The sequence below is a fragment of the Berghia stephanieae genome, chromosome 1, assembly GCF_034508935.2.
Source record: "Berghia stephanieae isolate SIO BIC M18660-M18661 chromosome 1, UCSD_Bste_1.3, whole genome shotgun sequence".
Lineage (NCBI taxonomy): Eukaryota > Metazoa > Mollusca > Gastropoda > Nudibranchia > Aeolidiidae > Berghia > Berghia stephanieae.
In genome coordinates, this window is record NC_088360.1 from 134,451,877 (window position 1) to 134,476,876 (window position 25,000).

Sequence of the window (25,000 nt, forward strand, 5' to 3'; positions counted from 1 at the left end):
TGTCATCGGTCACAAGCAACATAGAATGCAAATATATTATTTCATAAAAATGTTTGTACATTAACAAAAACAACAATATTGCATATGTTTATTACCAGCAATGTTCAGAAAGTTTTGGAATAAAATGTTGGGAAATAATGTGACCAAAGCATATCTTATTTAGCCGCATTGTGTCACTTGTGACATTAGACCGATGACACTATTACTTATGTCAGAAGCAATACCAAATTGCAATTTCGACAATATATCATTAATTTCAGTCAAACCAGTGTAATAACCACAGTTAAATATGAAATTTAATAATATTTCAGAAATCAAACACTTCAAAAATAGAAATATACATGGAAATTAGAGCATCTGAATGTGACTTGTGACATAACTTATGATAAGACCAGTGACACCATTACTTATGTCACAAGCAACACCAAATCACACTTTCGTCCATAATATATCATTATTTTCAGTCAAAAAAGCACAATAACCTACTCTAAAATGAAATTCAATAATATTTTAAGAAACTAAATACTTTCAAATTGGAAATATACTTAGAAATTAATAATACTATTGTTGCTATTACTTTGGTCAAAATCGGCACTAGAACGCGATTTTGCCTCAATAAATCAAGAATAGCAACTGAACACATGTAATATAGCCTGTTAAAATGTAATTCAATGACATTTCAAGCTTTGAAGAACATGAAAACAGAAATACATTAGAAACTTCAAACTTAAGTGTCACCTGTGACATTTTAACCAATGACACCAATGGTCCCAAAAAGTACCAGAAGTCACACAAACACTAGATAAATATCAGCCATGGTAATGAATTCATGTAGCCATACGGTAACCATCACCCTACTGCTCAAATCTGCTAGTTTGTAGTAATTTAGTGTGTTAATAGTAAATCAAATCTAAATTTCTTGACAACCCTTCTTTTATCTGGATTCGTCAAAATCTTGAGTTTTGTCTTTTTCTTGATTGATAAAACCCTGGAACATAAAAAAAATTAGAATTACAAGGAAATAATTAATTGTGTCAAAATCACAGTCTTATGTGAGATGTCATAATATCATATTTGTAAATAGAATAACAGCTGAAAACATAATTTTTTGGTGGCACTTTGTAATATCCAATATCAAGTGTTGCTTGTGACAATGTAAAATAGCGATGACACCAAAGTTCAACTTACCTTTTCTGCCTGGAGCCACGTTGGAAAGGCAAATGAAAGTGCTGCACTTCAAAGACTGGTAAGAAGGGTGGATCAAAATTGCGAATCGCCATTTAACGAAACAAACTTCCACGTGTTCACGCATGCCGTGTTGCTTGTGACAAATGACACCAAAACCAATAAGCCTCAATATCGGCAAAACGGTATACATTTACTCCAAGATTTGAGTTCAGATAGTAAATCTATGATTTTTTATCATAATAAAACATTTTATAAACATTAAACATGAGCTTTAAAGTTTCGTGTCGAGTCTTAGTATTGTGCTGTGTTTGATGACACCGAAGGTCACAAGCAACACCAACTTTTTAAGAACTCTATATGAAACTTAATCAGATATGTAATATACTGCAATTGCGTTTAAAAGTAAATTTTGACTTTATACTATTAGTCAAATTTCAATCAAGGGGGGTAAAACATCACATTCAATTTCTACATGATTTCTAAAAAGGTGATGCGTTGACCTCGTTTTAAGCACATGCCAAACAGCATTCAAATTTCACTTTCAAGTTGTTTATTTCATATTCTGTTGAACAGAGTATGTTGAGCTATCTCATTTTATCTCTTCTTCATATTATCAATTGATTACAAGCATTAACCTAATGAAAACAGCCCATAATTAAGTAAAAATCAAATTTTCTTAACACTGGTATCAGGCGGGCACCTTTTGACCTTGGCTCATATATATATATATATATATATATATATATATATATATATATATATATATATATATATATATATAATTGAGCTTTAAAGTTGAGCTTTTAGATAGAGCAATATCCACTCAACGTGCTGAAAGTGCTTTTCAGGGGTCCCTGACCGACAGCAAACGTAACATGTAGGACGAGACTTGACGTCTGTTAGGCGATATTACCATTTTTTTCCGACAGAGACAACGCTGTTAACGGCCAGGTACTCATTTTACACCTGAGTAAGAGAAATGTGAGAGAATGTGAATAAAGAGCCTCTTCCTAGGCTTGTTTCCAAGGCTTGAACACAGGCCATCCGATCCGAAAGTGAGTGTCATACCACAAGACCACATAGCCATATATATATATATATATATATATATATATATATATATATATATATATATATATATATATATATAATATGGCAAGCATTTCTATAGACATTGACTCAATTGGATCAGCGATGCGAGATTTCATCAAGGCTTCACTAGGTACTCACCGACCCCTTAATTATTGCTGGGTTTTTTTACAAGCTAAGGAAATGGTAGACGGAAAGATGCTGGACTGGTCCTCTCATTAGCCTCTTCCGCTGCGTTTCATGCTTCGTGTCCTGTAGTCAATGAACCGTGACGCTTATTAATAGATGTAAGATGAGTCTTTAATGATGTCGGGAAAAGATTCTTTACATCAAAGACTTGGAAACACCAGTTTTTCTTGTATCTAAGTCGGCCTGGCCTGGTACTGTTCACGTTAAATCAATACCAATATTACTCCGTTAATTATCATAGCTGAGTTCATTATAACTTTAAATAAGATGCTCTATTGTGCGGCTATGTTGGTCTTGTTGCATGACACCCGCTTTCGAATCGGAAGGTCCTGGGTTCGAGCCTCTTACCGCACTCAGGTGTAAAATTTCTAGTTTTTTTTTTTTTCTTGTTTTCGTGTGTTTTTTTTTTATTTTTTATTTTTTTTGTGTTTTTTTTTTTTTTTGTTGGTTTTATTTGGGTTTTTTTTTTCTTGTTTTATATTAAAGATTAAGAAACAAAGGTTACTCTCCTCAATGAGAACATACGTCGATTTGACATCAAATTTCATACCCTAAGTTTACAAGTCCAGTTTTCAGCATCAGGTTTACACCTACATAAAACCGCTTAAGGACGACAGGTCGCAAATGTTTTGAGTTTGTTTTCAAAATCAACGCATACAGACAAGAATCAGCTTGCTAAAAGAAAAGGCAGATGGAAGCAACAAGAAACTTGGTCATTGGTAACGTATTCTGAAAAAAAAAACATTTATGTAAAACCTTGGCCAGAAACCTCGTCCTTCAAATATCGATTGATTAAAATGACTCTCATCGAAGCAAATTCTCTCAAGCCTGGGGCTTCACGAAAGACTTCACGGAAGTCCCAGGTTTAGAGTTTTTTGTCAAAGTGAGATCATTATAACCCATTGATATTTGAAGAATACGTTTTACGGCCAAATTTTAAAGACGTATTTTTTTCAAAGTTTGGCAGAATTTGTCATTCATTGACAATGTTGTATGCGTGGCGGCGTCCAACATCAAAGCGGTTTTTTGATTAATTGATGAATGATGCGGTATCGTCTCCATGCGTGCACGAGATATGAAATCCAATCCAATCAAATCGATGTGTTTATATATATATATATATATATATATATATATATATATATATATATATATTATATATAATATATATATATATATATATATATATATATATATATATATATATATATATATATATAGGAGCCGAAGTGGCCGAGTGGTAAAGGCGTTCGAGTCCCGTTTCAGGCACGTTTTTTTTCCTTGGGCAAGATTGTTAGCCCCCCAATTTGATCACTTGGACAACATAGGTGATTCCTGTTGACATCAGACATCTTGTTAATGAATTATCTATATTCCATCGTGGAATGCTTATGCGACGATATCTTATGATGTCGTGGGACGGAAAGGCGTAATATAATAATAGATATATTATATATGCAGGTCTGACATCCGGACCCACTTCTGGGCCTAGTTTAACATTGTTGTATTGAACAATATTTTGCTTCATTTTTTTTTTCAGATTTCCAATCCATCAATGGGCCAGCCCATAAGGAATTGGGTTATCAGACCTGCAAATAATTGCACGTCGAATTCAATCCATACTGTGACAGCTTGAATACTTAAGACAAACACAACATTTGTGTGGTGTGGAATGGCGTTAGATCATGGCTCTTTATCACAATCATTATGCCCTCTAGTGACAGAAATGTTTCTAACCATCGTGCGGCTATTTGGTCTATCTAGTGACATGACACTCGCTTTCGGATCGGAAGGTCCTGGGTTTGAGCGAGGATCGGCACATAGTTGAGTCCTTGTAAAGGCTCTTTACTCACATTCTCTCACCGTACTCAGGTGTAAAATGAGTACCTTTCATATGACATGGAACAAGAGTCATACAACTGAACCGGTTTCCAGACCCGATCGTAAGAGATTACGTCATAATCGTGATTATTCAAGATTAATTGTAATACTAGACACACGCTCTCTCTCTCTCTCTCTCTCTCTCTCTCTCTCTCTCTCTCTCTCTCTCTCTCTCTCTCTCTCTCTCTCTCTGCCTTTCTCTATTATTTTCTTCTTCATCATAATAATAATAATAATACACATTTATATAGCGCTCATTCTCGTGTAAAACACAAGCTCTGGGCACTTTACAATATAAATATCAATTTTAAGTGAAAAAAAAAAAAATAAAATAATAACAACAATAACAATTCATAGCCAAATCAAGGATTCATATAGAGTCAAGAAAAACAAATACAGTAAAAATGTGTCTTGAGATTCTTTTTAAAAGTAGGTAAAGACTTGCACTCCCTCAGACCACGTGGTAGTTCATTCCAAATCTTGGGGCCGAAACAAGCAAACGATCTATCACCAAATTTTGTTCTTGATCTTTTTTCCGAAATTTTCGTTTGGTCATTACATGATCTTAAAGTGTAATTTTCAAATTTACACATGACCACGTGATCTGTGAGATATGCCGGTGCTATACCAGCCAAACACTTATAAACAAGACACGCTGCTTTGTAATATGTGCGCTTTTCAATGGGCAACCAGTGGAGAGAGGCCAACAAAGGGGTTGCATGATCAAATTTTTTTTTGCCAAAAACTAATCTTGCTGCACTGTTTTGCAGTAGTTGCAATTGTTTAATAGAAGCCTGAGGCAAGTTGACAAGCAGCGAGTTACAATAGTCTAGTTTCGAAAAAATGAGGGAAACAACCAATGTTTTACATGTTCCAATTGCAATATACTGACGGATCGAACTGATTTTCTTCAATTGAAAGTATAAAGATTCATCTCTCAAGTCGCGTACTCAACACCTCTTTTTAATTATTTAAGATCCTGTCACAGATGGATTTGGTCCATCCCTCCAGCCAATGACTTTTTATTTTTATTTTTCATTACTGTGATTTTTGCTTTAGGGCAACACAGCCGTACTCTGGAAAACCCCATATTTAAAAATTTAGCCAGAAAACTCGTCCTTTAAATATCAATCGATTTAAATCTTAGCAAAAACTCTCAAACCTGTGACTTCGCGAAGTAATAATAATAGTAATGATAATAATAATAATAATAATAATAATAATAATAATAATAATAATAATAATAATAATAATAATAATAATAATAATAATAATGATAATAATTGGCTAATAACAATAATAATAATAATAATAATAATAATAATAATAATAATAATAATAATAATAATGATAATAATAATAATAATAATAATAATAATAATAATAATAATAATAATAATAATAATAATAATAATAATAATAATAATAATAATAATAATAATAATAATATTAATAATAATAATAATAATAATAATAATGATAATAATAATAATAATAATAATAATAATAATAATAATAATAATAATAATAATAATAATAATAATAATAATAATAATAATAATAATAATAATAATTACAATAATGATAATGATAATAAATAATGATAATAATAATAATAATAATAATAATGACGATGATGATGATGATGATGATGATGATGATGATGATGATGATGATGATGATGATGATGATGATGATGATGATGATGATGATGATGATGATGATGATGGTTATAATAATAATAATAATATCACCTCTCGTATAAAATACAAAAATAAATAAATAAATAAATCCTTGACGTTATGTCTAGTCATCCCTATAGAATCCCTGGGTAGATCAAAAAAAGAGAATCTTTTCCACACTTTGTCCAAATCATCCTTTTCTCACTTAGGCCGGAAAACAAAATCTACTCCCATATCAACAGATTAATATGGACCACAAAATTACCAGAAAGGATTAACTCTGAGACTGCTTCAGAACTTTTTTTTATTTATAAGATGTAAACATTTGATATTACACATATTAAACACCTAAGAACAAACAAACGATCTTGACAAAAACAGGAAAAAATTGTGTTTTTTCATTGTAAATAACGGCCGACCCGTCTGTCTCGATATCTGATTACTTGTGACACACGCAGAGCCGGTGCCAGGATGATTCCTGGTTCTCACTGTGGGACTTTCTAATCAAACACACATGATGATCAGGATGGTGATGAACCTCCCGGAATGATGGCGGGCGCAGATTTATTTCGTCTTTGTGGCGATGCCAATAATATCGTATACTATTATTATTATTATTATTATTATTATTATTATTATTATTATTATTATTATTATTATTATTATTATTATTATTATTATGGTTTGGTTTGTTTGGTTTTGTATTGGTGATCGGGGTCTTTTTTTTGTGTGGTTCTATAGATAGTATGCGCTTGGCTAAGAAGCTCATAACATTGCTATCCGGAAGTATAACGGACCAACACACAAAACTGTGTGTATCCATGAACATTTATAGTCGGGTTAATACAGTTCAGTGAGCATTACTCATAAACGCGGATGGCAAAAAACAATAACAAAGACCTGAGTGACGTCATCCTCGAACTATCTATATTATTGTGATTCGGTGGTTTACCGGTAAGATATTTCGTCCTTTGACAAAATCAAGCGAATTTGAGCGTTGGCAGTGGCTGGGAAGGTGTCGCAGAGTGCAAAAAACTGGCACAGTGTCCGTGGGTAAAGCATATTTCAATCATCACCTCACGACTCACGTGTGAATGCGTTCCAGAATATATTTATTTAAAAGAGTAATGTAAGGATGTTAAAAATAATAAAGAAACGTCTAACAGTCTGACATGCAAACGCAATTATGGGCCTATCGAGTGTAACACTGTTGTAATGGACAATATTTTATATCATTTTTTGAGATTTCCATTACAATGGGCCAAAAACAAATGGATTATCAGACCTGCAAAAAAGTAATATACCCCTTTTAAAGCGGTTTCAGCACCTTTTGTGCATATTGCGCAACATAAATGCTCAATTATTTGTTTTTGTGGGTATATTTTATTATATTATATTTGTTTTGTTTTGTTTTGTTTTTACTGAATTAAATGACCTTTTGTTTCAAATCGAGAAATAAATGATAGTTGAATTCCCTAAAGGCCGCTGTCAGCGTGGGTAGACGTGGCCGTATCGTTTTGTTCATGGCCCATCAGCCCGTCATACTATCTCAGTGTTAAATGTCAGTCAGGCCATGCAATACCCAAATTGCACCGCTTTGACAGTGCGCAACCTTTTTAAAACGTCGTTACTTAACGTTTCAAATTGTACCAACCAAGTTCTGATTACGAGGGCTTCCATTTCGTGACAAAACGTCTATTTGTGAAAAAAAAATTAAATATGAGACCTCTACGTAACGAGTTCGAAAACCCGCTGCGCTGTGTGGCCGACCTTGAGCCATATCTCAGTTTGCGGCGCTGTACTGCGGCTGACGCCTGGGTTAATTCAGTCTTTTCCTTGGAATAGACCCTAAATTCTCCTTAGGGATGAATAAAGGGATTTTTGTTTATTTTTTACATATTAGATGCTCAAGTTGTTTTTTTTTTGTGAGTTTATTATTATATTATATTATATTATATTATATTATATGTTTTGTTTTGTTTCGTTTTTAATGGATTAATTGACAGTGCGTAACCTTTTTAAAACGTCGTTGCTTAACGTTTCAAATTGCACCAAACAAGTTCCGTTTACAAGGGTTTCCAATTCGTGACAAAACGTCTTTTTATATTTAAGTTTGACGATGTGCGGCTATGTGGGCTAGTGGTATGACTCCCTCGCTTTCGGATCGGATAAGGTCCTGGGGTCGGTTCGGCTCAGCACATAGTTGAGTCCTTGTAGAAGGTCTAATATCTAAGGCTTTTTTCACGTATTGTGGATCATCCTGAATGGAAATAATCGTAATTTTACTTACATTATTATATATCGACTTAAGAATTTAATCATTCAGGTCAAAGTATTTTTAAAAATTATTGACCTTTTTATCTAGTGTAATATCCACTAAACGTGCTCAATGCGCTTTACAAGGAGCCCCTAGCCAACAGCAACACTTAACATGTAGAACGAGACATGACGCCTGTTAGGCGATATTACATTTTTTTTTCGGACAGAGACAACGCTGTTAACAGCCAGGTACTCATTTTACACCTGAGTACGGTGAGAGAATGTGAGTAAAGAGTCTTGTCCAAGGACTCAACTATGCGCCGAGCGAGGCTCGAACCCAAGACCTTCCGATCCGAAAGCGAGTGTCATACCACAAGACCACATAGCCGCACAAATGGAATTGTTCTGTCCGAAAAACAACAAAATCATATTGTTTTGTCTGTATTCGGACGGAAGAATTTAAAAGGCTCGGACGAGACAAGATTGTGATGTATTTTATCGTCTCTTATTTCTTGTATCGGTTTTAGATGGTGTTTTGAAAAAAATAACACGCACAAACACCCACGCGCACACACATACACACACACACACACACACACACACACAGTGCGCAAAGATAGAGAGAGAGAGATGGGGGGAGAAAGAGGGAGAGAGAGATGGGAGAGAGAGGGAGGGGAGAGTGGGGAGAAGGGAGAGAGAGAGAGAGAGAGAGAGAGAGAGAGAGAGAGAGAGAGAATGTAAAGCCATCTTCAGCCTCATACGTACTCACACATTCAGCCATCTTCAACTGGGGATTGAACCTCAAGCCTTCTGACAACTAATGGATACATAGAAGCCCGAGCCGCAATGCAGTCGTAACTGCAATCTCGGGGTCAGAGGTCAGGTCTGTAATGACGAATAAAATGACTGAGGTCATACTTCGTAAGAGAGTTCAGTCGCGCTATTATTCTAGCTGAAATATTTCAACTAACCCAAGCGTATTTTGAGGTGACCCTTGACATTTTAAAGGGAACATTATGAAGGATTCAAATACAATGACCGACGTGCACTTATTTGCAGGTCTGATAACCCAAATCCTTATGGGCTCATTGTTGTAATGGATGACTTACTTGACTTGACTTAGATGCCTTTCGCGTCTCGACCGAAAGATCGGGTCGCCTTGGCTGTTTCCAGTATTTCCTGTGTGAGGTGTCTCCAATATTGCCGGTCCTCTGCTAGGGTTCTCAGATTTTCAAGGTCCCCTGCCGTTATGAGACTAATGCTTTGTCCAAGTGTTGTGAGGTTTTTGTTTAGGATCACGGGGAGTGTTGTGATCGGTCTTCCTCTGAAAAGGTTCCCGTGTTTTTGGAAGTATCCCGACATGGCTTGGTTTGCTGGTATGTTTTTGTCCCTGCGTAGTATGTGACCGAAAAGTTGCCATCGTTGTTGTAAAATGTCAAGGGAGATTGGTCTTTCTTTTGTGATCTTATAGAGTGATTCATTTGAGATCTTTTTGGGGTATTTGATGTCCAGTACCCTTCTTAGCTGTGTGCGATGGAAGGCATCCAGATGTTCTTCTTCGGATTTTGTCAACGCCCAAGTGCCGCAGTTATACAGAAGTACCGGTTTTACAAGAGCATGGTACAGTTTCAGTTTGGTTTTTCTCTTTATTTTGTCACCTCTAATCCATACATTGGTGAGTTTACTGAGTGCGGCGTTTGATAGCTGTTTTCTTCTTTGTACATCCTCGGTGTCTCCAATTAGTGAGCCGACTTTCTTTGTTCTTTTCCATTCCTCTTTGTTCCTCGATATTGTTGTAAATTCGGTTTTATTGGCATTGACTTGGAGGTTATATTTCATGAGGGTATTTTGTATGATGTCTATATTTGCTGGTGTTGATCCAATAAAATCGACATCATCTGCATAGGCGATTTCTCTAGGGATTGCGTTCTCAATATGAGTCGTTGGTTTTGGAATGACTTTTCGAACTTCTTTCAGAGCGTGTTCTAAGTATATTGTGAACAGAATCGGGCTCAGACTATCTCCTTGGGGGGTCCCGATGTTACTTTCGAACTGCGTCTGTTTTGTGGCCCCGTATATCCTTGGTTGTATCTTTGTGTTGCTGAGGAGAAATCGGATTATTCGGAGCTCGTCTTCGTCTACTATTTCTGTTAATATCTCCAAAAGTTTTCCTCTGTCGATCGTATCAAAGGCTGCGGACATATCGATTCCGGATATTGTTATGGATATGTTTTCTTTGAGTGCCTTTGCTGCCAACCATTTATGTGTCCATACAACGTCCGATGTGCTTCGGTCTTGGCGAAACCCGCTTTGGCTATGTGATAGATAATTTTCTATTTTCGGTCTAATTCTGTTGAGGACAATAGTTGACAGTGTTTTTCTTATGGTATTCAGTAATGTTATTGGGCGCAGGTTGTTTACCGGTCCTTTCGTTTTTCCTGGTTTTTGTATTGTAATTAGGACACCGCTGTTTATGTCCCAGTCTTTGTGTGTTGAGAATGTTTTGTTCATTATGTTTGCAATGCTCAGATCCAGGGAGAGGGTACCGCATTTCAGCAATTCAGCGGGAATTTCATCTTCGCCTGGGGATCTGTTATTGTTTAGGCACTTTATGCTATTTCTAACTTCAGTTGTTGTGATGCGGTTGTTTAGGTCTCTAGGGTTTCCTGAGAAGGGCGATATTTGTGAGACTTGTTTGTGAAATTTCTGCTGGAAGTGGTCAGTTACAATGTCAAGGATATCGTTGGGATTTGTTGTCTGTTTGCCAAATTTATCCTGTAGTTTTGGGTTCTCGAATGGTTTTCGGTTCAGAGATTTCGTCGCTTTGAACATAGACGATGCGTTATTTTTGGACTTTTCTATGTCTTCCACTTTTTTGTCTAATTCCTCGTTTCTGTGTTTTATTGTAAGTGATCGAATTGAATGCAGTATTTTGTTTCGTTCCGTTTTCAGGTTTATTATTTCTTCCGAGTCTTTCGTGTTTTGTATCCTGATCCTAAGTTCTTTTTGTTGCCGCGATAGATCGTTTATAGCGATGTTAGGCGTTCGATTTGTAATGGATATCTAAAAAAAATTATGCAAAATATTGTCCATTACAACAATGTGAAACTAGGAGGCCTATAAGTGGGCCCGGATGTCAGACCTGTACATATATACACGTCGACAATGACCTATCTCTACCCAAACATGAATGAATACCTAGCTGTAGGCACTTAGGGATCCATCTACTATCTATCTCACTACCTACCTACTTATCTATCTATATATGTCTCCCTCTCCCCCCCTCTCTCTCTCTCTCTCTCTCTCTCTCTCTCTCTCTCTCTCTCTCTCTCGCTCTCTCTTTATGGCACTTAGGGACCTTTCTACTATTTATCTCACTACTCACCTACTTATCTATCTATATCTGTCTCCCTCCCCCCTCCCCCTCCCTCCCTCTCTCTCTCTCTCTCTCTCTCTCTCTCTTATATATATATATATATATATATATATATATATATATATATATATCGATCTATCTATCTCTGTCTCATTGTTTATTAATTCAATAACATACCCTTTCAATCGTAATATTAATTTATTAATTCAAAATACTATTTTCAGCCCTATACATTCAATTGCGCTTTTGTTTTTGTCCCATACGTAGACAAAACGTTTGTATAATTTCCCTATGCTGTGCTTGTTATGCCTCCTGGGGTTTTTGTTTAATTCCACTACAAAAACGGTTTTTAACACCCACCATTTCCTTAACCCTGTCCTTACCAGCCCTTTTCAGAATTTTCCCCAAAATTTCACACCCAGCCACCCACCCACCCCAAAAACAGACGTTTCTTACTCAAACAGAAAAGCAACAAGAACATTCTATAAAATGAACTTTCTATAGCGCAATATCCACTAAATGTGCTCAAAGCGCTTTACAAGGGGTCCCTGGTCAACAGCAACATTTAACATGTAAGACGAGACATGACGCCTGTTAGGCGATATTACAAATTTTCGGACAAAGACAACTCTGTTAACGGCCAGGTACTCATTTTACACCGGAGTACCGTGAGAGAATGTGAGTAAAGAGCCTTTTCCAAGGACTCAACTATGCGCCGAGCGCGAGGCTCGAACCTATACATAACATTATTCCACAATATTATCAACTCTATCACAGAATGTCACGTTTTTATAGCTATAATAGCAAAAAGAAATGAAATCTGGATGCGAAAAGTGACGGTTGCATCGTAACAAACGTGACGATTTTCCAATAGGTGGTAGGGAGAGGGTTAAAGAATCGTCGAATACTTATTGCTCAACCAACGTGAGATCAATCCGCTTAAAGACAAAAGAGTTCTTAATATATTTATATTCTACACGTATGTACTCTGAATAAACGCGTATAGTTGAGTCCTTGGAAAAGGCGCTTTACTCTCATTCTCACCATACTCAGGTGTAAAATGCGTACCTGGCCGTTGTCTCTGTCAGACAAAAAAAAATTGCATCATCGCCTAACAGGCGTCATGTCTCGTTCTACATAATGTTACGTGTTGCTGTTGGCCAGGACCCTTTGTAAAGCGTTTAGTGGATATTGCGCAAAAAAAAAAACTCATTTAAAATAAAATAATTTCATTTAATCAAATCATCAAGTCATTCTAAATTATGTTTACCTCTTTCTATTCTCCCCCCCCCCCCCCCTTTTTTTTTTTTTCCCCCCTCACTCCAGGAGCCAAAAGACGAAAAGGCATGTTTGAGTTCCCCCAGACGAAATCGAGGCTGTACGGATATCATCGTGTTTCTCGTCTTCGTCTTCTTCCTCTGCGGCATGGTGAGTATCGCTGATAGAAAATATCAAATTAAGAAATAAAGGAACTGGAACCGGTGTAAGATTTTTTTTTTAAAACTGAACATGTGGTCTTGTGGTATGACACTCGCTTTCGGATCCGGGTCTTTCTTGTTATGTGTTGCTGTTGGCCAGGGACCCCTTGTAAAGCGCTTTGAGCACGTTTAGTGGATATTGCGCTATATAAAAGCTCAAGCTCAAGTGTGTATGAAAGGTGCCAGACAACGTAAGGAAGAAAAATACAAGAAAAAAAAACATCCAAATATTCGTCGCCCTGGACTGAGGATCGAACATCAGACCTTCTGATACCGGTCAGGCGTGCTACCATTAAACACTGCTGACAGCCAGGTACTCATTTTACACCTGAGTACGATGAGAGAATGTGAGTAAAGAACCTTTTCCAAGGACTCCAACTATGCGCCGAGCGAGTAAGGCTCGAACCCAGGACCTTCCGATCCGAAAACGAGTGTCAAACCACAAGACTACATATCCGCACTGATAAAATACTGAAATATCCCAATGTACTGAATTCTCGGATGTCAAGGAAGTGATGTCACACAACCTACGTCATACCCAAATTAGATTTTTAATGTGTCGCTGGAGGGGATCAAACATCATTCCAAGGAAAGGGGGCCACTGATGACAGGAATAACTGATTGAGTGTGGGTAATTCATAGATATTAACATTTTGGAGAGTAAATCTGATATATGCCTTGAGTGCTGTTGGGGTCCGCCTTCGATCCGGTGGGAAGAAGATCAACCAACTGGTTGTGAATAGAACACAGTGACCCAATTACCCTTCCTCCCACAAAATAAGTATTTGTCAATGTTCTGCTCGAAGTTAATATTATAGAAAACAGATAAAATGGACCATGGTTTTTTTTGTTTATTCATCTTAACAACGCCACTGCCACATTCTCTCATTCGTCTGTAGTGTTTCATTCATCTTGTTTTGATGATAAAGGGGAAACCCGAAACGTCCATTTTCGTATATTAAATTTGAGCTTACATTCAATTTCGCATTGTTATTTATTTCAAAGTATGTTACATAAATAACGCAAATTATTTTTTAAATTTCAAGTTCTGCCATGGTCATTGCGCTTGCATTTCTTTCAATCTTCCACCAGTATCTATGGAACGGTTTTTTTCGTCTTTGTTTGTTTGTTTGTTTTGGGGGAGGGTTGTTGATGGTTTTTTTGTTTGGTTTTTTTTTTGGTGAGTTTTTGTTTTGTTTTATTTTGTTTGGGATTTTTAATTTTGTTGTTTTTTTTTTTAGTGGGCTTTTTTGTTTGTTTCTTTTTTCTTTTATTCTTTTTCTGTTTTTGATATTTGTTTTTGATTTGATTTTCCGATTTTATGTTGTACAATCCAGAACTTTATGCGCTCTGTCTGCAATCTGTTTCTAATTTGATTGTTATCATCTATAATTCATCGCACTTCAGTTAGGTAGGTTTTTTTATTATAATATGTAAAGTGTCTTACTTAAAGACACAATGCCAGGACCAGGGTTGGCTAGCACTGAAACACGTCTTGTCTCGGACAATGTTCGATGTTTGCGAGTCCTCAAGTCTGACAAGACGAGACATCTCTGCTTGATCTCACTTGTGCGGCTATGCGGTCTAATGGTATGACAGTCGCTTGCGGATCGGATGGTCCTGGATTCGAGCCTCGCTCGCTCGGCGCAAAGTTGAGTCCTTGAAAAAGGCACTTTACTCACATTCTCTCACCGTACTCAGATGTAAAATGAGGGCCTGGCCGTTAACAGCGTCGTCTCTGTCGGGAAAAAAAAATTGTAATATCGCTTAACAGGAGTCATGTCATGCCTCGTACTACATGTTACGTGTTGTTGTCGGTCAGGGACCCTTTGTAATGCACTTTGAGCACCTTTAGTGGATACTGCTATATAAGAGCTCAACTATTTTCTTTAATCGATTGATATTTGAAGGACGAGTTTTCTGGCCAAAATTTTTTAATACGTATTTTTTCCAGAGTACAGCAGTTAACTGGTTACTAAATTTGGCCATAAATTCAATACTTTAAAACTACACCTACCCGATATAAAACTATTCTGAGGAAGATGGTTACAAATATGGAAATTCCCCCCCCCCCCCGGGCAAGGAGTGATCGATCCTGAGTCCCTTTGGGGCATCACAAAGTGTCCTGGCCCCATAAAAAGGGCAAGTGTCCGTCCAGGCCACCCTGCCCATCGATCCCATAATTTGCCATTAATTAGGCAGGGCATTTGAGAATGATGAGGCCAATTATGTAAACGGATCATCGTGCAACGCAATGATATTATTGGCACAGGGAGGAAAAGATCAGGATTAAGTCGGCGGTATGACCGTATGGTGGCAGCAGCGTGCCTCAGCAGTACAGTCTTTGCTTCCTACCCGAAAGGTACCGGGTTCGATCACCCGCCGCCGAGCAAGTCACCTCGCCTTAGATCAATTTGTGGCGCTGCATTGCGGCTGGCACCTGGGTTATTCCAGTCTTCCCTTGGAATAAATAGACCCTAGAGATAAATTTCCCCTATAGTATGAATAAAGGGAATTTTATTTTTTATTATTTTTATTTTATCTACTTTGAAAAATCACATTTCAAAACTTCAGACCAGGAATTTCGTCCTCCAAATATCCATATGTTGTATTTACATTCATCTTGTAAAAATTAACTCTCGGACATTGGACTGCAAGGAAAAAACTTAGACCTTCCTACCTCATCATTTTTGTTTTCTAAATGAACTTTTACCTATTTGTGTGTAAAATGTGTTGTCCATTCGCTATGTTTGTTTTTTTTTTAATATTATTGTATTTTTTATTTTATGAATTTAAAGCGCATAGAACCTGTTGAAATCAGCGTAATGCACTATACACATGTCATTTATTAGCATTTTGGTTAAGTAGGGGAGAAAAGTGTGACGTGACGTCAAAAAACTGCTTCCTATTTCATTGGAAGTGTAAACATATTCTTCTAGAATCTGGCCATACATCCCGCCACAAAATTAGTTATGCCACCTAATGATTCGGCTATGAGGTCTAGTGGTATGACACTCGCTTTCGGATCAGAAGGTCCTGGGTTCGAGCCTCGCGCATAGTTGAGTCCTTGAAAAAGGCTCTTTACTCACATTCTCTCACCGTACTCAGGTGTAAAATGAGTACCTGGCCGTTAACAGCGTTGTCTTTGTCCGAAAAATTGTAATATCGCCTAACAGGCGCCCTACATGTTAAATGTTGCTGTTGACCAGGGACCTATTGTAAAGCGCTTTGAGCACATTTAGTGGATATTGCGCTATATAAAGCTCAATTAAAAATGTTTTTACTTTTTTACATACACACTTCCAAGGATTTAGGAACCAAAAGAGTAGAGGCTTTGATGTCGCGACTCTGTTGAGATATGTAGATGTTGCTGCTCGAGGCTCGAAGAAAATAAATATCAATGGGAAATTGAATGTAAGCTTCAATGTATTATACGAAAACATATAATATGGACGTTTCGGGTTTTCCCTTTATCAACAAAACAGGATGAATTAATGTCCCCATCAATGTTTTTGTTTATTATTCTTAACAACGTCAATACTACTACATTATCTCATTTTTATATCGTTGTTTAATTCATCCTGTTTCGTTGATAAAGGGGGAAAAAGCCAAAACGTCCATAATATTATCTAGTTTTTGTATATCAAATTAAAGCTTACATTCAATTTTTAACATTGATATTTATTTCTGTTGAGACATAAGGCGTTTTGTTTGCCTATCGTAGGACAACACACTGAAGACCCGTGGGCGTGTGATTCTTTCCATTCAACGTTTCCCCCATCCCGATAAATTCTATGGTGACCCTTTCGGGCTATTGATCACATATATTATCTAGTTTTCGTATATTAAATTGAAGCTTACATTCAATTTAACATTGATATTTATTTCTATTGAGACATAAGGCGTTTTGTCTGCCTATCGTAGGACAACACATTGAAGACCCGGGGGCGTGTGATTCTTTCCATTCAACTGTTCTCTCATCCCGATAGATTCTATGGTGACCCTTTCGGGCTATTGATCACACAAAGCCAGTGGTGGTGACGTCTTTTCTCTTCCTCTTCTCTGCTCTCTTTTCATTTTTTCATATTTTTTTTTCATTCGCCTAGCGGGTCGATATTATTGTTGTTTCTTACGTAGATTTACATCCTGGATTTGTGGGGTTTGACAGCGTGGCTCAGCGGTACGGTCTGTCTTTGCTTCGTACACGAATAGTACCGAGTTCCGTAACTCGCCGCCGCTGCGCTGTGTGGCCTTGTTTAGCAAGTCACCTCGTCCTAGCTCAATCTGCGGATCTGCACTGCGGCTGACGCCTGGGTTATTCCAGTCTTCCCTTGGAATAATAGACCCAAGAGACAATGTTTCCCTATAAGACGAATAAAGAGAATTATTTTTTTATTTTTTATCTATTTGAAGTTTGAAGTAAGAAAATTTTGAATTTATGATAGGAATGATGTAAATGCCAGAGGGGAGGGGGGGGGGGTGGGCTGGGGATGGTGGAGTTTGGTGCCGTGGTGGTTTAATTGTGACTAAATGTGATGAGGAGATCAGAGTAGGTTCAAATATTCTGGCTAGAAAACTCGTCCTTCAAATATCAATTTATTAGAAGTATTGTTCGGCTACACTTTTATGTTCAAGGTATCAATCCAGGTTCGGAAGTCATCATCCCATTTGTTGATAGTTTCAAATCCCCCTTCCGGATTTGTCTCTGGGCAATCTAGTACGAGGTGGTTTGCATCTTGTGTTCTTGGTTGCACTTTGGGCATGTTGGTGATTCTTGGAGCCATCATTTGTGCATATCAATCGATTAAAATGATCCTACCTCATATTGTCAAAAGTCTCACACCTGGGACTTTTTGAAAGTTCCAGGTTTGAGAGGTTTTGACGAGCTGAGGGACATTTAACAGGCCAATATTTCCAAAAAATGAGTTTTCTAAAAAAAAAAAAATTAAATGTGTCATGTTTCCATAGTACTCGTAGATACAACAGAATTGCTCTACGTTCTTATTCTTGGGCTTTTTTTTTGTCGCCAGCAATAGGGTTAAGTGTTGAAAAGTACAGACATCCATATATGGAGACTGCGTTGAAAAAAAATGTTTTTAATAAAATAATATATATATACATATATATATATATATATATATATATATATATATATATATATATATATATATATATAAATGTATAAACCTATCGTAGTTTATAGTTTGTCAGAGATAAATCTTCCCCTTCTAAACCTTCCCATGACCCCATGCCCTTTAACGATGGTTGCCAGTTTGGCATTTTTTAAAGTTGTTCAGCATCGAAAAATCAATTACTCGACATTATGACAGTTGCTATATCTTCTATTTATTTTATTTTTTTAAATATAATTGTTTGGATTTTTGTTTGTTCAACATTCAGGGCGGTTTGGTATTTTGTCTTCCTGTTGTTGTTGGTTTTTTTGTTTTTTATTTTTTTTTCAATGTGTATTCGGTTTTCTGGTTTGTGGTTGGGGGGGAGGGGGTGCTCTTCTTTTTTTTTCTTTTTTTTTTTTTCTTTTTATTTGTTGGGGGGGGGGGGGGGGAGTGGAGGGGGGGGAGTGAGGGTTGTTGGGTTTTTTTTAAATTTGTTTCGGGGTTTTTTCATAGCCAAGCGCACACGATTTTATATCCAACTGGCGGATGTTGTGAGTTTGTTTTGTTTTTTGTTTGTTTGTTTGTTTTTGATTTTGTTTTTTGTTTTGTTTTGTTTTTGTTTTATTTTTGTTTTTTGTTGTTGTTTTTGTTTTTTGCTAAATGCATAGCATCAATGACATCAAAATTGCTTGAGGTGCTTTTCGATATTCTTATTTTTTAAACTAAAACGCAAAACATCAATAACAACAAAATGACAAATATTTCTAGAGACAAACAAAATCAATGGTGAAAAGTCTATAGTATAATAGTATAACCTTTCCAGATATTCCATGACTTATACACACACACACACACACACACACACATACACACAACCTGTAACGTTTAAACGGTATCCATCAACAACCAAAAACAGATGCAGAAAACCGATGTGGCATCAATCTCAATTTTCTTCCTTTTTTTTTTTTCTTTTTTTTTTCTTGACGTCATTTAAATCAATCGAATCACGATTCTGCCGTTTTCTGAACACAAAAACAAAACATATATACACACACAAACACACAAACACACACACTCACACACACACACAAACAAACACATTTTTAAATTTTGGCCAGAAAACTCGACTTTCAAACGTCTATCGATTAAATCGGCCCTCATCTTGTCAATAAACTCTCAATCAAACCCGAGACTTCCTTTCAGAAAGTTATAGAATTGTTTGACAAGATGAGGGCCTTTTTAGTCAATAAAAATTATTTTAAATAAATTAGAGCTTTTATGTATCGCAATATCCACTAAACATGCTCAATGAGCTTTATAAGGGGTCCCTGACCCACAGAAACACTTAATTAACATGCAGGACGTGACATGACGCCTGTTAAGCTATATATATTACATTTTTTTTTCGGACAAAGCCAACGCTGCTATCTGCCAAGTACTCATTTTACACATGAGTACGGTGAGAGAATGTGAGAAAGAGCCTTTTCCAAGGACTCAAGTATGCTTTCGAACCCGGAACACTCTAATCCGAAAGCGAGTGTCATACCACAAGACCACATAGCCGCACAATCTATAACAAAATAAGTACGTTTAGACCCACACCTTATCGAAAAGGCTTATATTATGTGAGACTGGTGGAAAAAAGTGTTATTAAAGATATCTCAGATTTAAGAGATTTTGCTTGACAGGTGTAGAATATAATTATCTCTCGATGTATAGATAGTTCGAAGATGACGTCACTCAGGTCTTTGTTATTGTTTTTTGCTATCCGCGTTTATGAGTACTTCTCACTAACCTGTATTAACCAGACTATAAACGATCAGTTACACTTCCGGATGGCAATGTTGTGAACTCCTTAGCCAAGTGCATACTATCTATAAGGAAGAAAATGTTTTCTGGTCTCAACTCTCTCCTTACCAGTCTTTTTCATAGCTTTCCCAAAAACGTCACACCCACCAAACACAAAAAAAATAATAGATTTTTCGTACTCAAAACAGGAAAACAACTACATTCTATACATGATATTGTTCAGCAAAATTAAATGAGGTCTACAACACAAAGTCAAGTTTTCATAGTTATAACATAACAAAAATTATTGAAATGTTGTGAAATCAGAATTATAAAATTGTAGGATATATTATCTTATCGAATTTGACGATTTTACAATCGTTAGTAAGGAGAAGGTTAACAATAAAGTTGTTAATGTCGTTGCATGGTAGTAAAGATCTCTCTTTCTTCTACCATTTCCTTTTTATGTCACTCGCTACTTCACACCATCACTGTGCAGAGAAATTATATTGAAATAGTCAAAGTTGTATAAAGATGTTGTTTGCATTGAAATTATCTCGCTGCCAGTATTCATCGATTCACGCTGTTCAATTTTCGATTTTTAATCGACTTTTTTTCTCCAGAAATCTCCTCCTGGATATGTACTGAACGATTACGAGTAGTCGATATCTTAGAAATAAAGGGTATTGATATGGCTGTAAATGTATCGATATCCATTTTTTCATGTAGGGATTGTACCCGGGGCGAGTATAATTTATTATCTACTACTGAGGCCAAGAAAATAGTTAGCACCGCCATTCTCTGATAAAAACAGTATTCAAAATTTTATCCCAAAAAATCTCCTTCAAATATCAATCGATTAAAATGTAATTTACATTTACATTGTTTCCACATTTGACAAAATGTGATATTTTTTTTGGTAACCTTAAATTGTTGTGTTTTGTTGTTTGTCTCCTGACGAAGACCAAGGGCTGAAACGTTGTTTATTTGTGTTCTTCCCTTATACATGAGTCACATTTACTCAATTCAGTTTTTTCTATCCATCTTATTTGACTCAGTTAGACACCTCTAGTATTTTATTTAATCGATCGATATTTGAAGGACGAGTTTCTTAGCCAAAATTTTTAGCAGGTAAATACAGTATTATTAGTAAGTACTAGAGTCAACAGAATAAGGTAGTAGAGCACCTATTTCCTGTCCAATTTAGTTTTGATGGATTTTAAATAAATAAAAATAAATAAATATAAATAAATATTTCTTTTATATAAATAAATGATAACCTAGAGCTGAGTGACGTTAACTTCGTTCCTTCTATTTCTAATATTATTTCATTTCGTTTTGACACAGTGGGCCATATAAATATAGAACGAAGATGACGTCACTCGGGTCTTTGTTATTGTTATTTTTTTACATCCGCGTTTGTGAGTAATTCTCACTAAACTGTATTAACCAGACTATAGAATGTTCAATGTTACATATATTTGTGCTTTGTCGTTATATTCGGATGCATGTTTGAGCTTCTAGCAAGCGCAACTATTATAGATAGTATTGCGAGCACTCACAACAATGTCATCCGAATATAACGACCAAAAAACTATGGAACTAACGTTTATAGCCTGGTTAATACAGTTTAGTGAAATTACTATTAATTCGGATGGCAAAAAAAAAGAATACTAGCCAAGGACGTCACTTCATTCTATCTAAAAAGGATATCATCATTCTTTGCAAATAGTTTTGGGTGTTCGTTACTTTAAAGGTGAAATTTAATGCTGTCACCGACAGGAACTATTTAGGTTACGTGCGACACATTTTACATCTAAATTCCTTGAGGCGATTTTCGATATTTTGGTCGATTTTCCTGGCCTCTGCGCATGCGTCATCCGTGAGAAGTAATTAGAGAAAAATGTCTTTGTAATAATATTTTTTAATCGATTTTAATAAACATAAATCTTTCATTATGGTGGGCTGAGTGGCCGAGTGGCTAAGGCATTGCTCTGTGACCCGGAAAGTCCCAGTTTCGGGCACTTTCGTTTTTTTATTTATTCCTTGAGCAAGGTTATTAACCCCCAATTTGCTCACTTATGGACAACATGGGTGATTCCTGTTGACATCAGACATATTATTGTCTGATGGATTATCACATTCCTTCGTGAAATACTTAGTCGACGATATCTTATAATGTCGTGGTGGAAGGGCATCATTTTTTTTAATCGTTTATTTTATTGATATTTTACTTTAGTTTTAATTGTTGTTATTGGGGGGTGGGGGGTGGAGAGGGTTTGCTCAGATGTCTTAACGGTACGATCCTACATCTCTCTAAAATAATTATTACTTGATATTTGTTTCAGCGATTATCTGCTGTTATCGATTTATTCTCAATAATGCGATTATTATTTTTTTTTTTTTGTATAGAGCAGTAAAATTAGGTGCCCCAAACGTAAACAATAACAAGTTGCTAGTGATTTTCGTTAGGGACCGGAATAATTTAAGTACAATATAGGTCTCCCCAATTTTGTAGTTTGAGTTGTAGGCAATAACTTTCAGTATTGAAAATATGTTTACATAAAATTTAACAGTTGCAGAAATAATAATATAAGGCTAAATTATTCTGAAAACCAGCTCCGAATAATTCTCGTCTGTTCACACCAGCGCATAATTTGCTCTGGTCTAAAATAGATAGACTGTAACTTTGATAAATTTTACCTTTTGTTCCATAAAATATCCATATCTAGACATTATTTGATGCATGATCGAGTATTTAGGAATATGTGTTTCTTTTGCCACCTAACAGCCAAATTTTAAAGGTTATTTTTTTCTATAATTTACATTGGAACGTGAGCTGTCAAGACAGGGACATGTGGTTTGCCATGTGCTTCTAGACCTTTGTTTACGTTTGGGGCACCTAATTTTACTGCTCTATTCAAGTAATAATTATAATTGTACTAAGGTCGATTGAATAAACAATATTCGATACTTGAAAGATTTGTGGGTTTATATCGATATGATGCAAATTTGATAAATAGCCGCCAAGTAATCCATAATATTATATTGAATTCTGAGAGAATTGTGGTTCGATTTACTAACCAAACAAGATGGTTTTGTTTGGAGTTTTTTTTTTTTAAACAAAGTTTCGTATTGACGTTGAGTTTTAAGAACAGAAGTACAACTGGGTCGGGTTCCCGACCTCCCATAGTGGGCAGGTGCGGCTATGTGGTCTAGTGGTATGACACTCGCTTTCGGATCGGAAGGTCCTGGGTTCGAGCCTCGCTCAGCGCGTAGTTGTGTCCTTGGAGAAGGCTCTTTACTCACATTCTCTCGCCGTACTCAGGTGTAAAATAAGTACCTGGCCGTTAACAGCGTTGTCTCTATCCGAAAAAATTGTAATATCGCCTAACAGGCGTCACCTCTCGTCCTAAGTGTTAAACGTTGCTGTTTATTCAGGGACATTGTAAAGCGATTTGAGCACGTTTAGTGGATATTGCGCTATATAAAATCTCAATATTTATATTTTTTTTTTACTTGCTGTGTCTTTTATCACCCGGTATTGCTTTCTGTCTTTGTTTTGGAATGAGATTACTAAGTTTTGTCCTGAACCTGGTCGGAGTCCTTGGCTGGGAGGAAAACAGTTGAATGTATAGTTAATGTTTTGAGAGATTACATTTTTTCTCTTGTAAACCATCTCTCTGTTACTTACTGGGTTTTTTTTTAAACTTATGATTTGTAAGCATTTGAGTGTATTCCTCTTAATGGGATCGTGTGCTGATGTCTGGGTGAGATTTTTAGTTGATTTCAAAGTACACTGATAGTGTGCTCTTGGAATCTAAATATGTTCCCTATTTGAACCATTTCCCCTTAGTCTTACTTTTTCCTCAAGTCATTTTAATTGTACATCTAGAATGTTTTTACTATCCAATGTTCATCCTTTTTACTGGCGTTGATATGACTTAAATATGTTGCAAGCGCTGTAAAACCCTTTAAAATAAACAAAAACAGAACAGAAGTACAAAGACTTTTCTTTTCTCTTTTATCCATTTGGTACTTTATAGAAGGAACGAAGTTGACGTCACTCAGCTTTTTGTTATTATTTTTAGACAGCCTGTTAGTGATAAGTTCTTAGTAAATTTACTAAGACACCAGGACACTAGGATTTTTAAAGAACCTCTCTGAAGATTCCAGCACGGACGAAACAACGTTGTCGGATGATATAAAAGAATGAAGTGAGAATGAATACATAATTCGCTCCAAGAAACTGTCGAGCACTCTACGTGATTCCAGCTAACTCCCCCCAACCATAATATATATATATATATATATATATATATATATATATATATATATATATATATATATATATATATATAACCTATTTATTAAGAGTGCGACAGTGTTTTATTTCATTTTCGTTCAATACTCTACAGTTCACAACTTTTAGCTTGAGTATTCATTTTTTATTTTGTTTACATTTTTATTTTTACCCTCTAATCAAATTCCCAAATATAGGGTCTTCTCTCATTTTTTATTAATGATTGATTGATTTTTCCTCGTGGGCTGTGATCTATTTTTAGACGGTTTGATCCTAAATAAGTCTTTATATCTCCAGTTTTGATCTATTAACCGAAATCTACGTATTGATCTGCTATACGTTTCTTTCTTCCTTCCGATTCCCCGATGAAACTAGTTTGGTCAAAATGATTACAGAACCAACTCCAATACGTTGGTAATCCAATTTGAAATAAGTCTCGTCGCTCAGTGAATTTTAAAAAAAATATTTGAGCGTTTATATATGTGCTCAAAGTGGTTTACAAGGGGTCCCTAGCCAACCGCATGTATGACGAGACATGATGACGCCTGTCAGGCGATATTACAAATTTTAATTTAGACAACGCTGTTATCGAACGGGTACTCATTTTACAACTGAGTATTGTGAGAGAATGTGAGTAAAGAGCATTTTCCAAG

General features: G+C 36.1%; 1 protein-coding gene across 1 annotated transcript in view; it reads left to right on the forward strand.

Annotated features, from left to right (window-relative positions):
* The window catches only part of LOC144963255 (choline transporter-like protein 1), a 244,856-nt gene that overhangs the window by 195,688 nt on the left and 24,168 nt on the right, over positions 1-25,000 (forward strand). Inside the window, exon 4 of the mRNA XM_078897123.1 lies at positions 12,991-13,092. Coding sequence (XP_078753249.1) covers positions 12,991-13,092 — 102 coding nt within the window. The remainder of the gene's footprint in view (positions 1-12,990; positions 13,093-25,000) is intronic.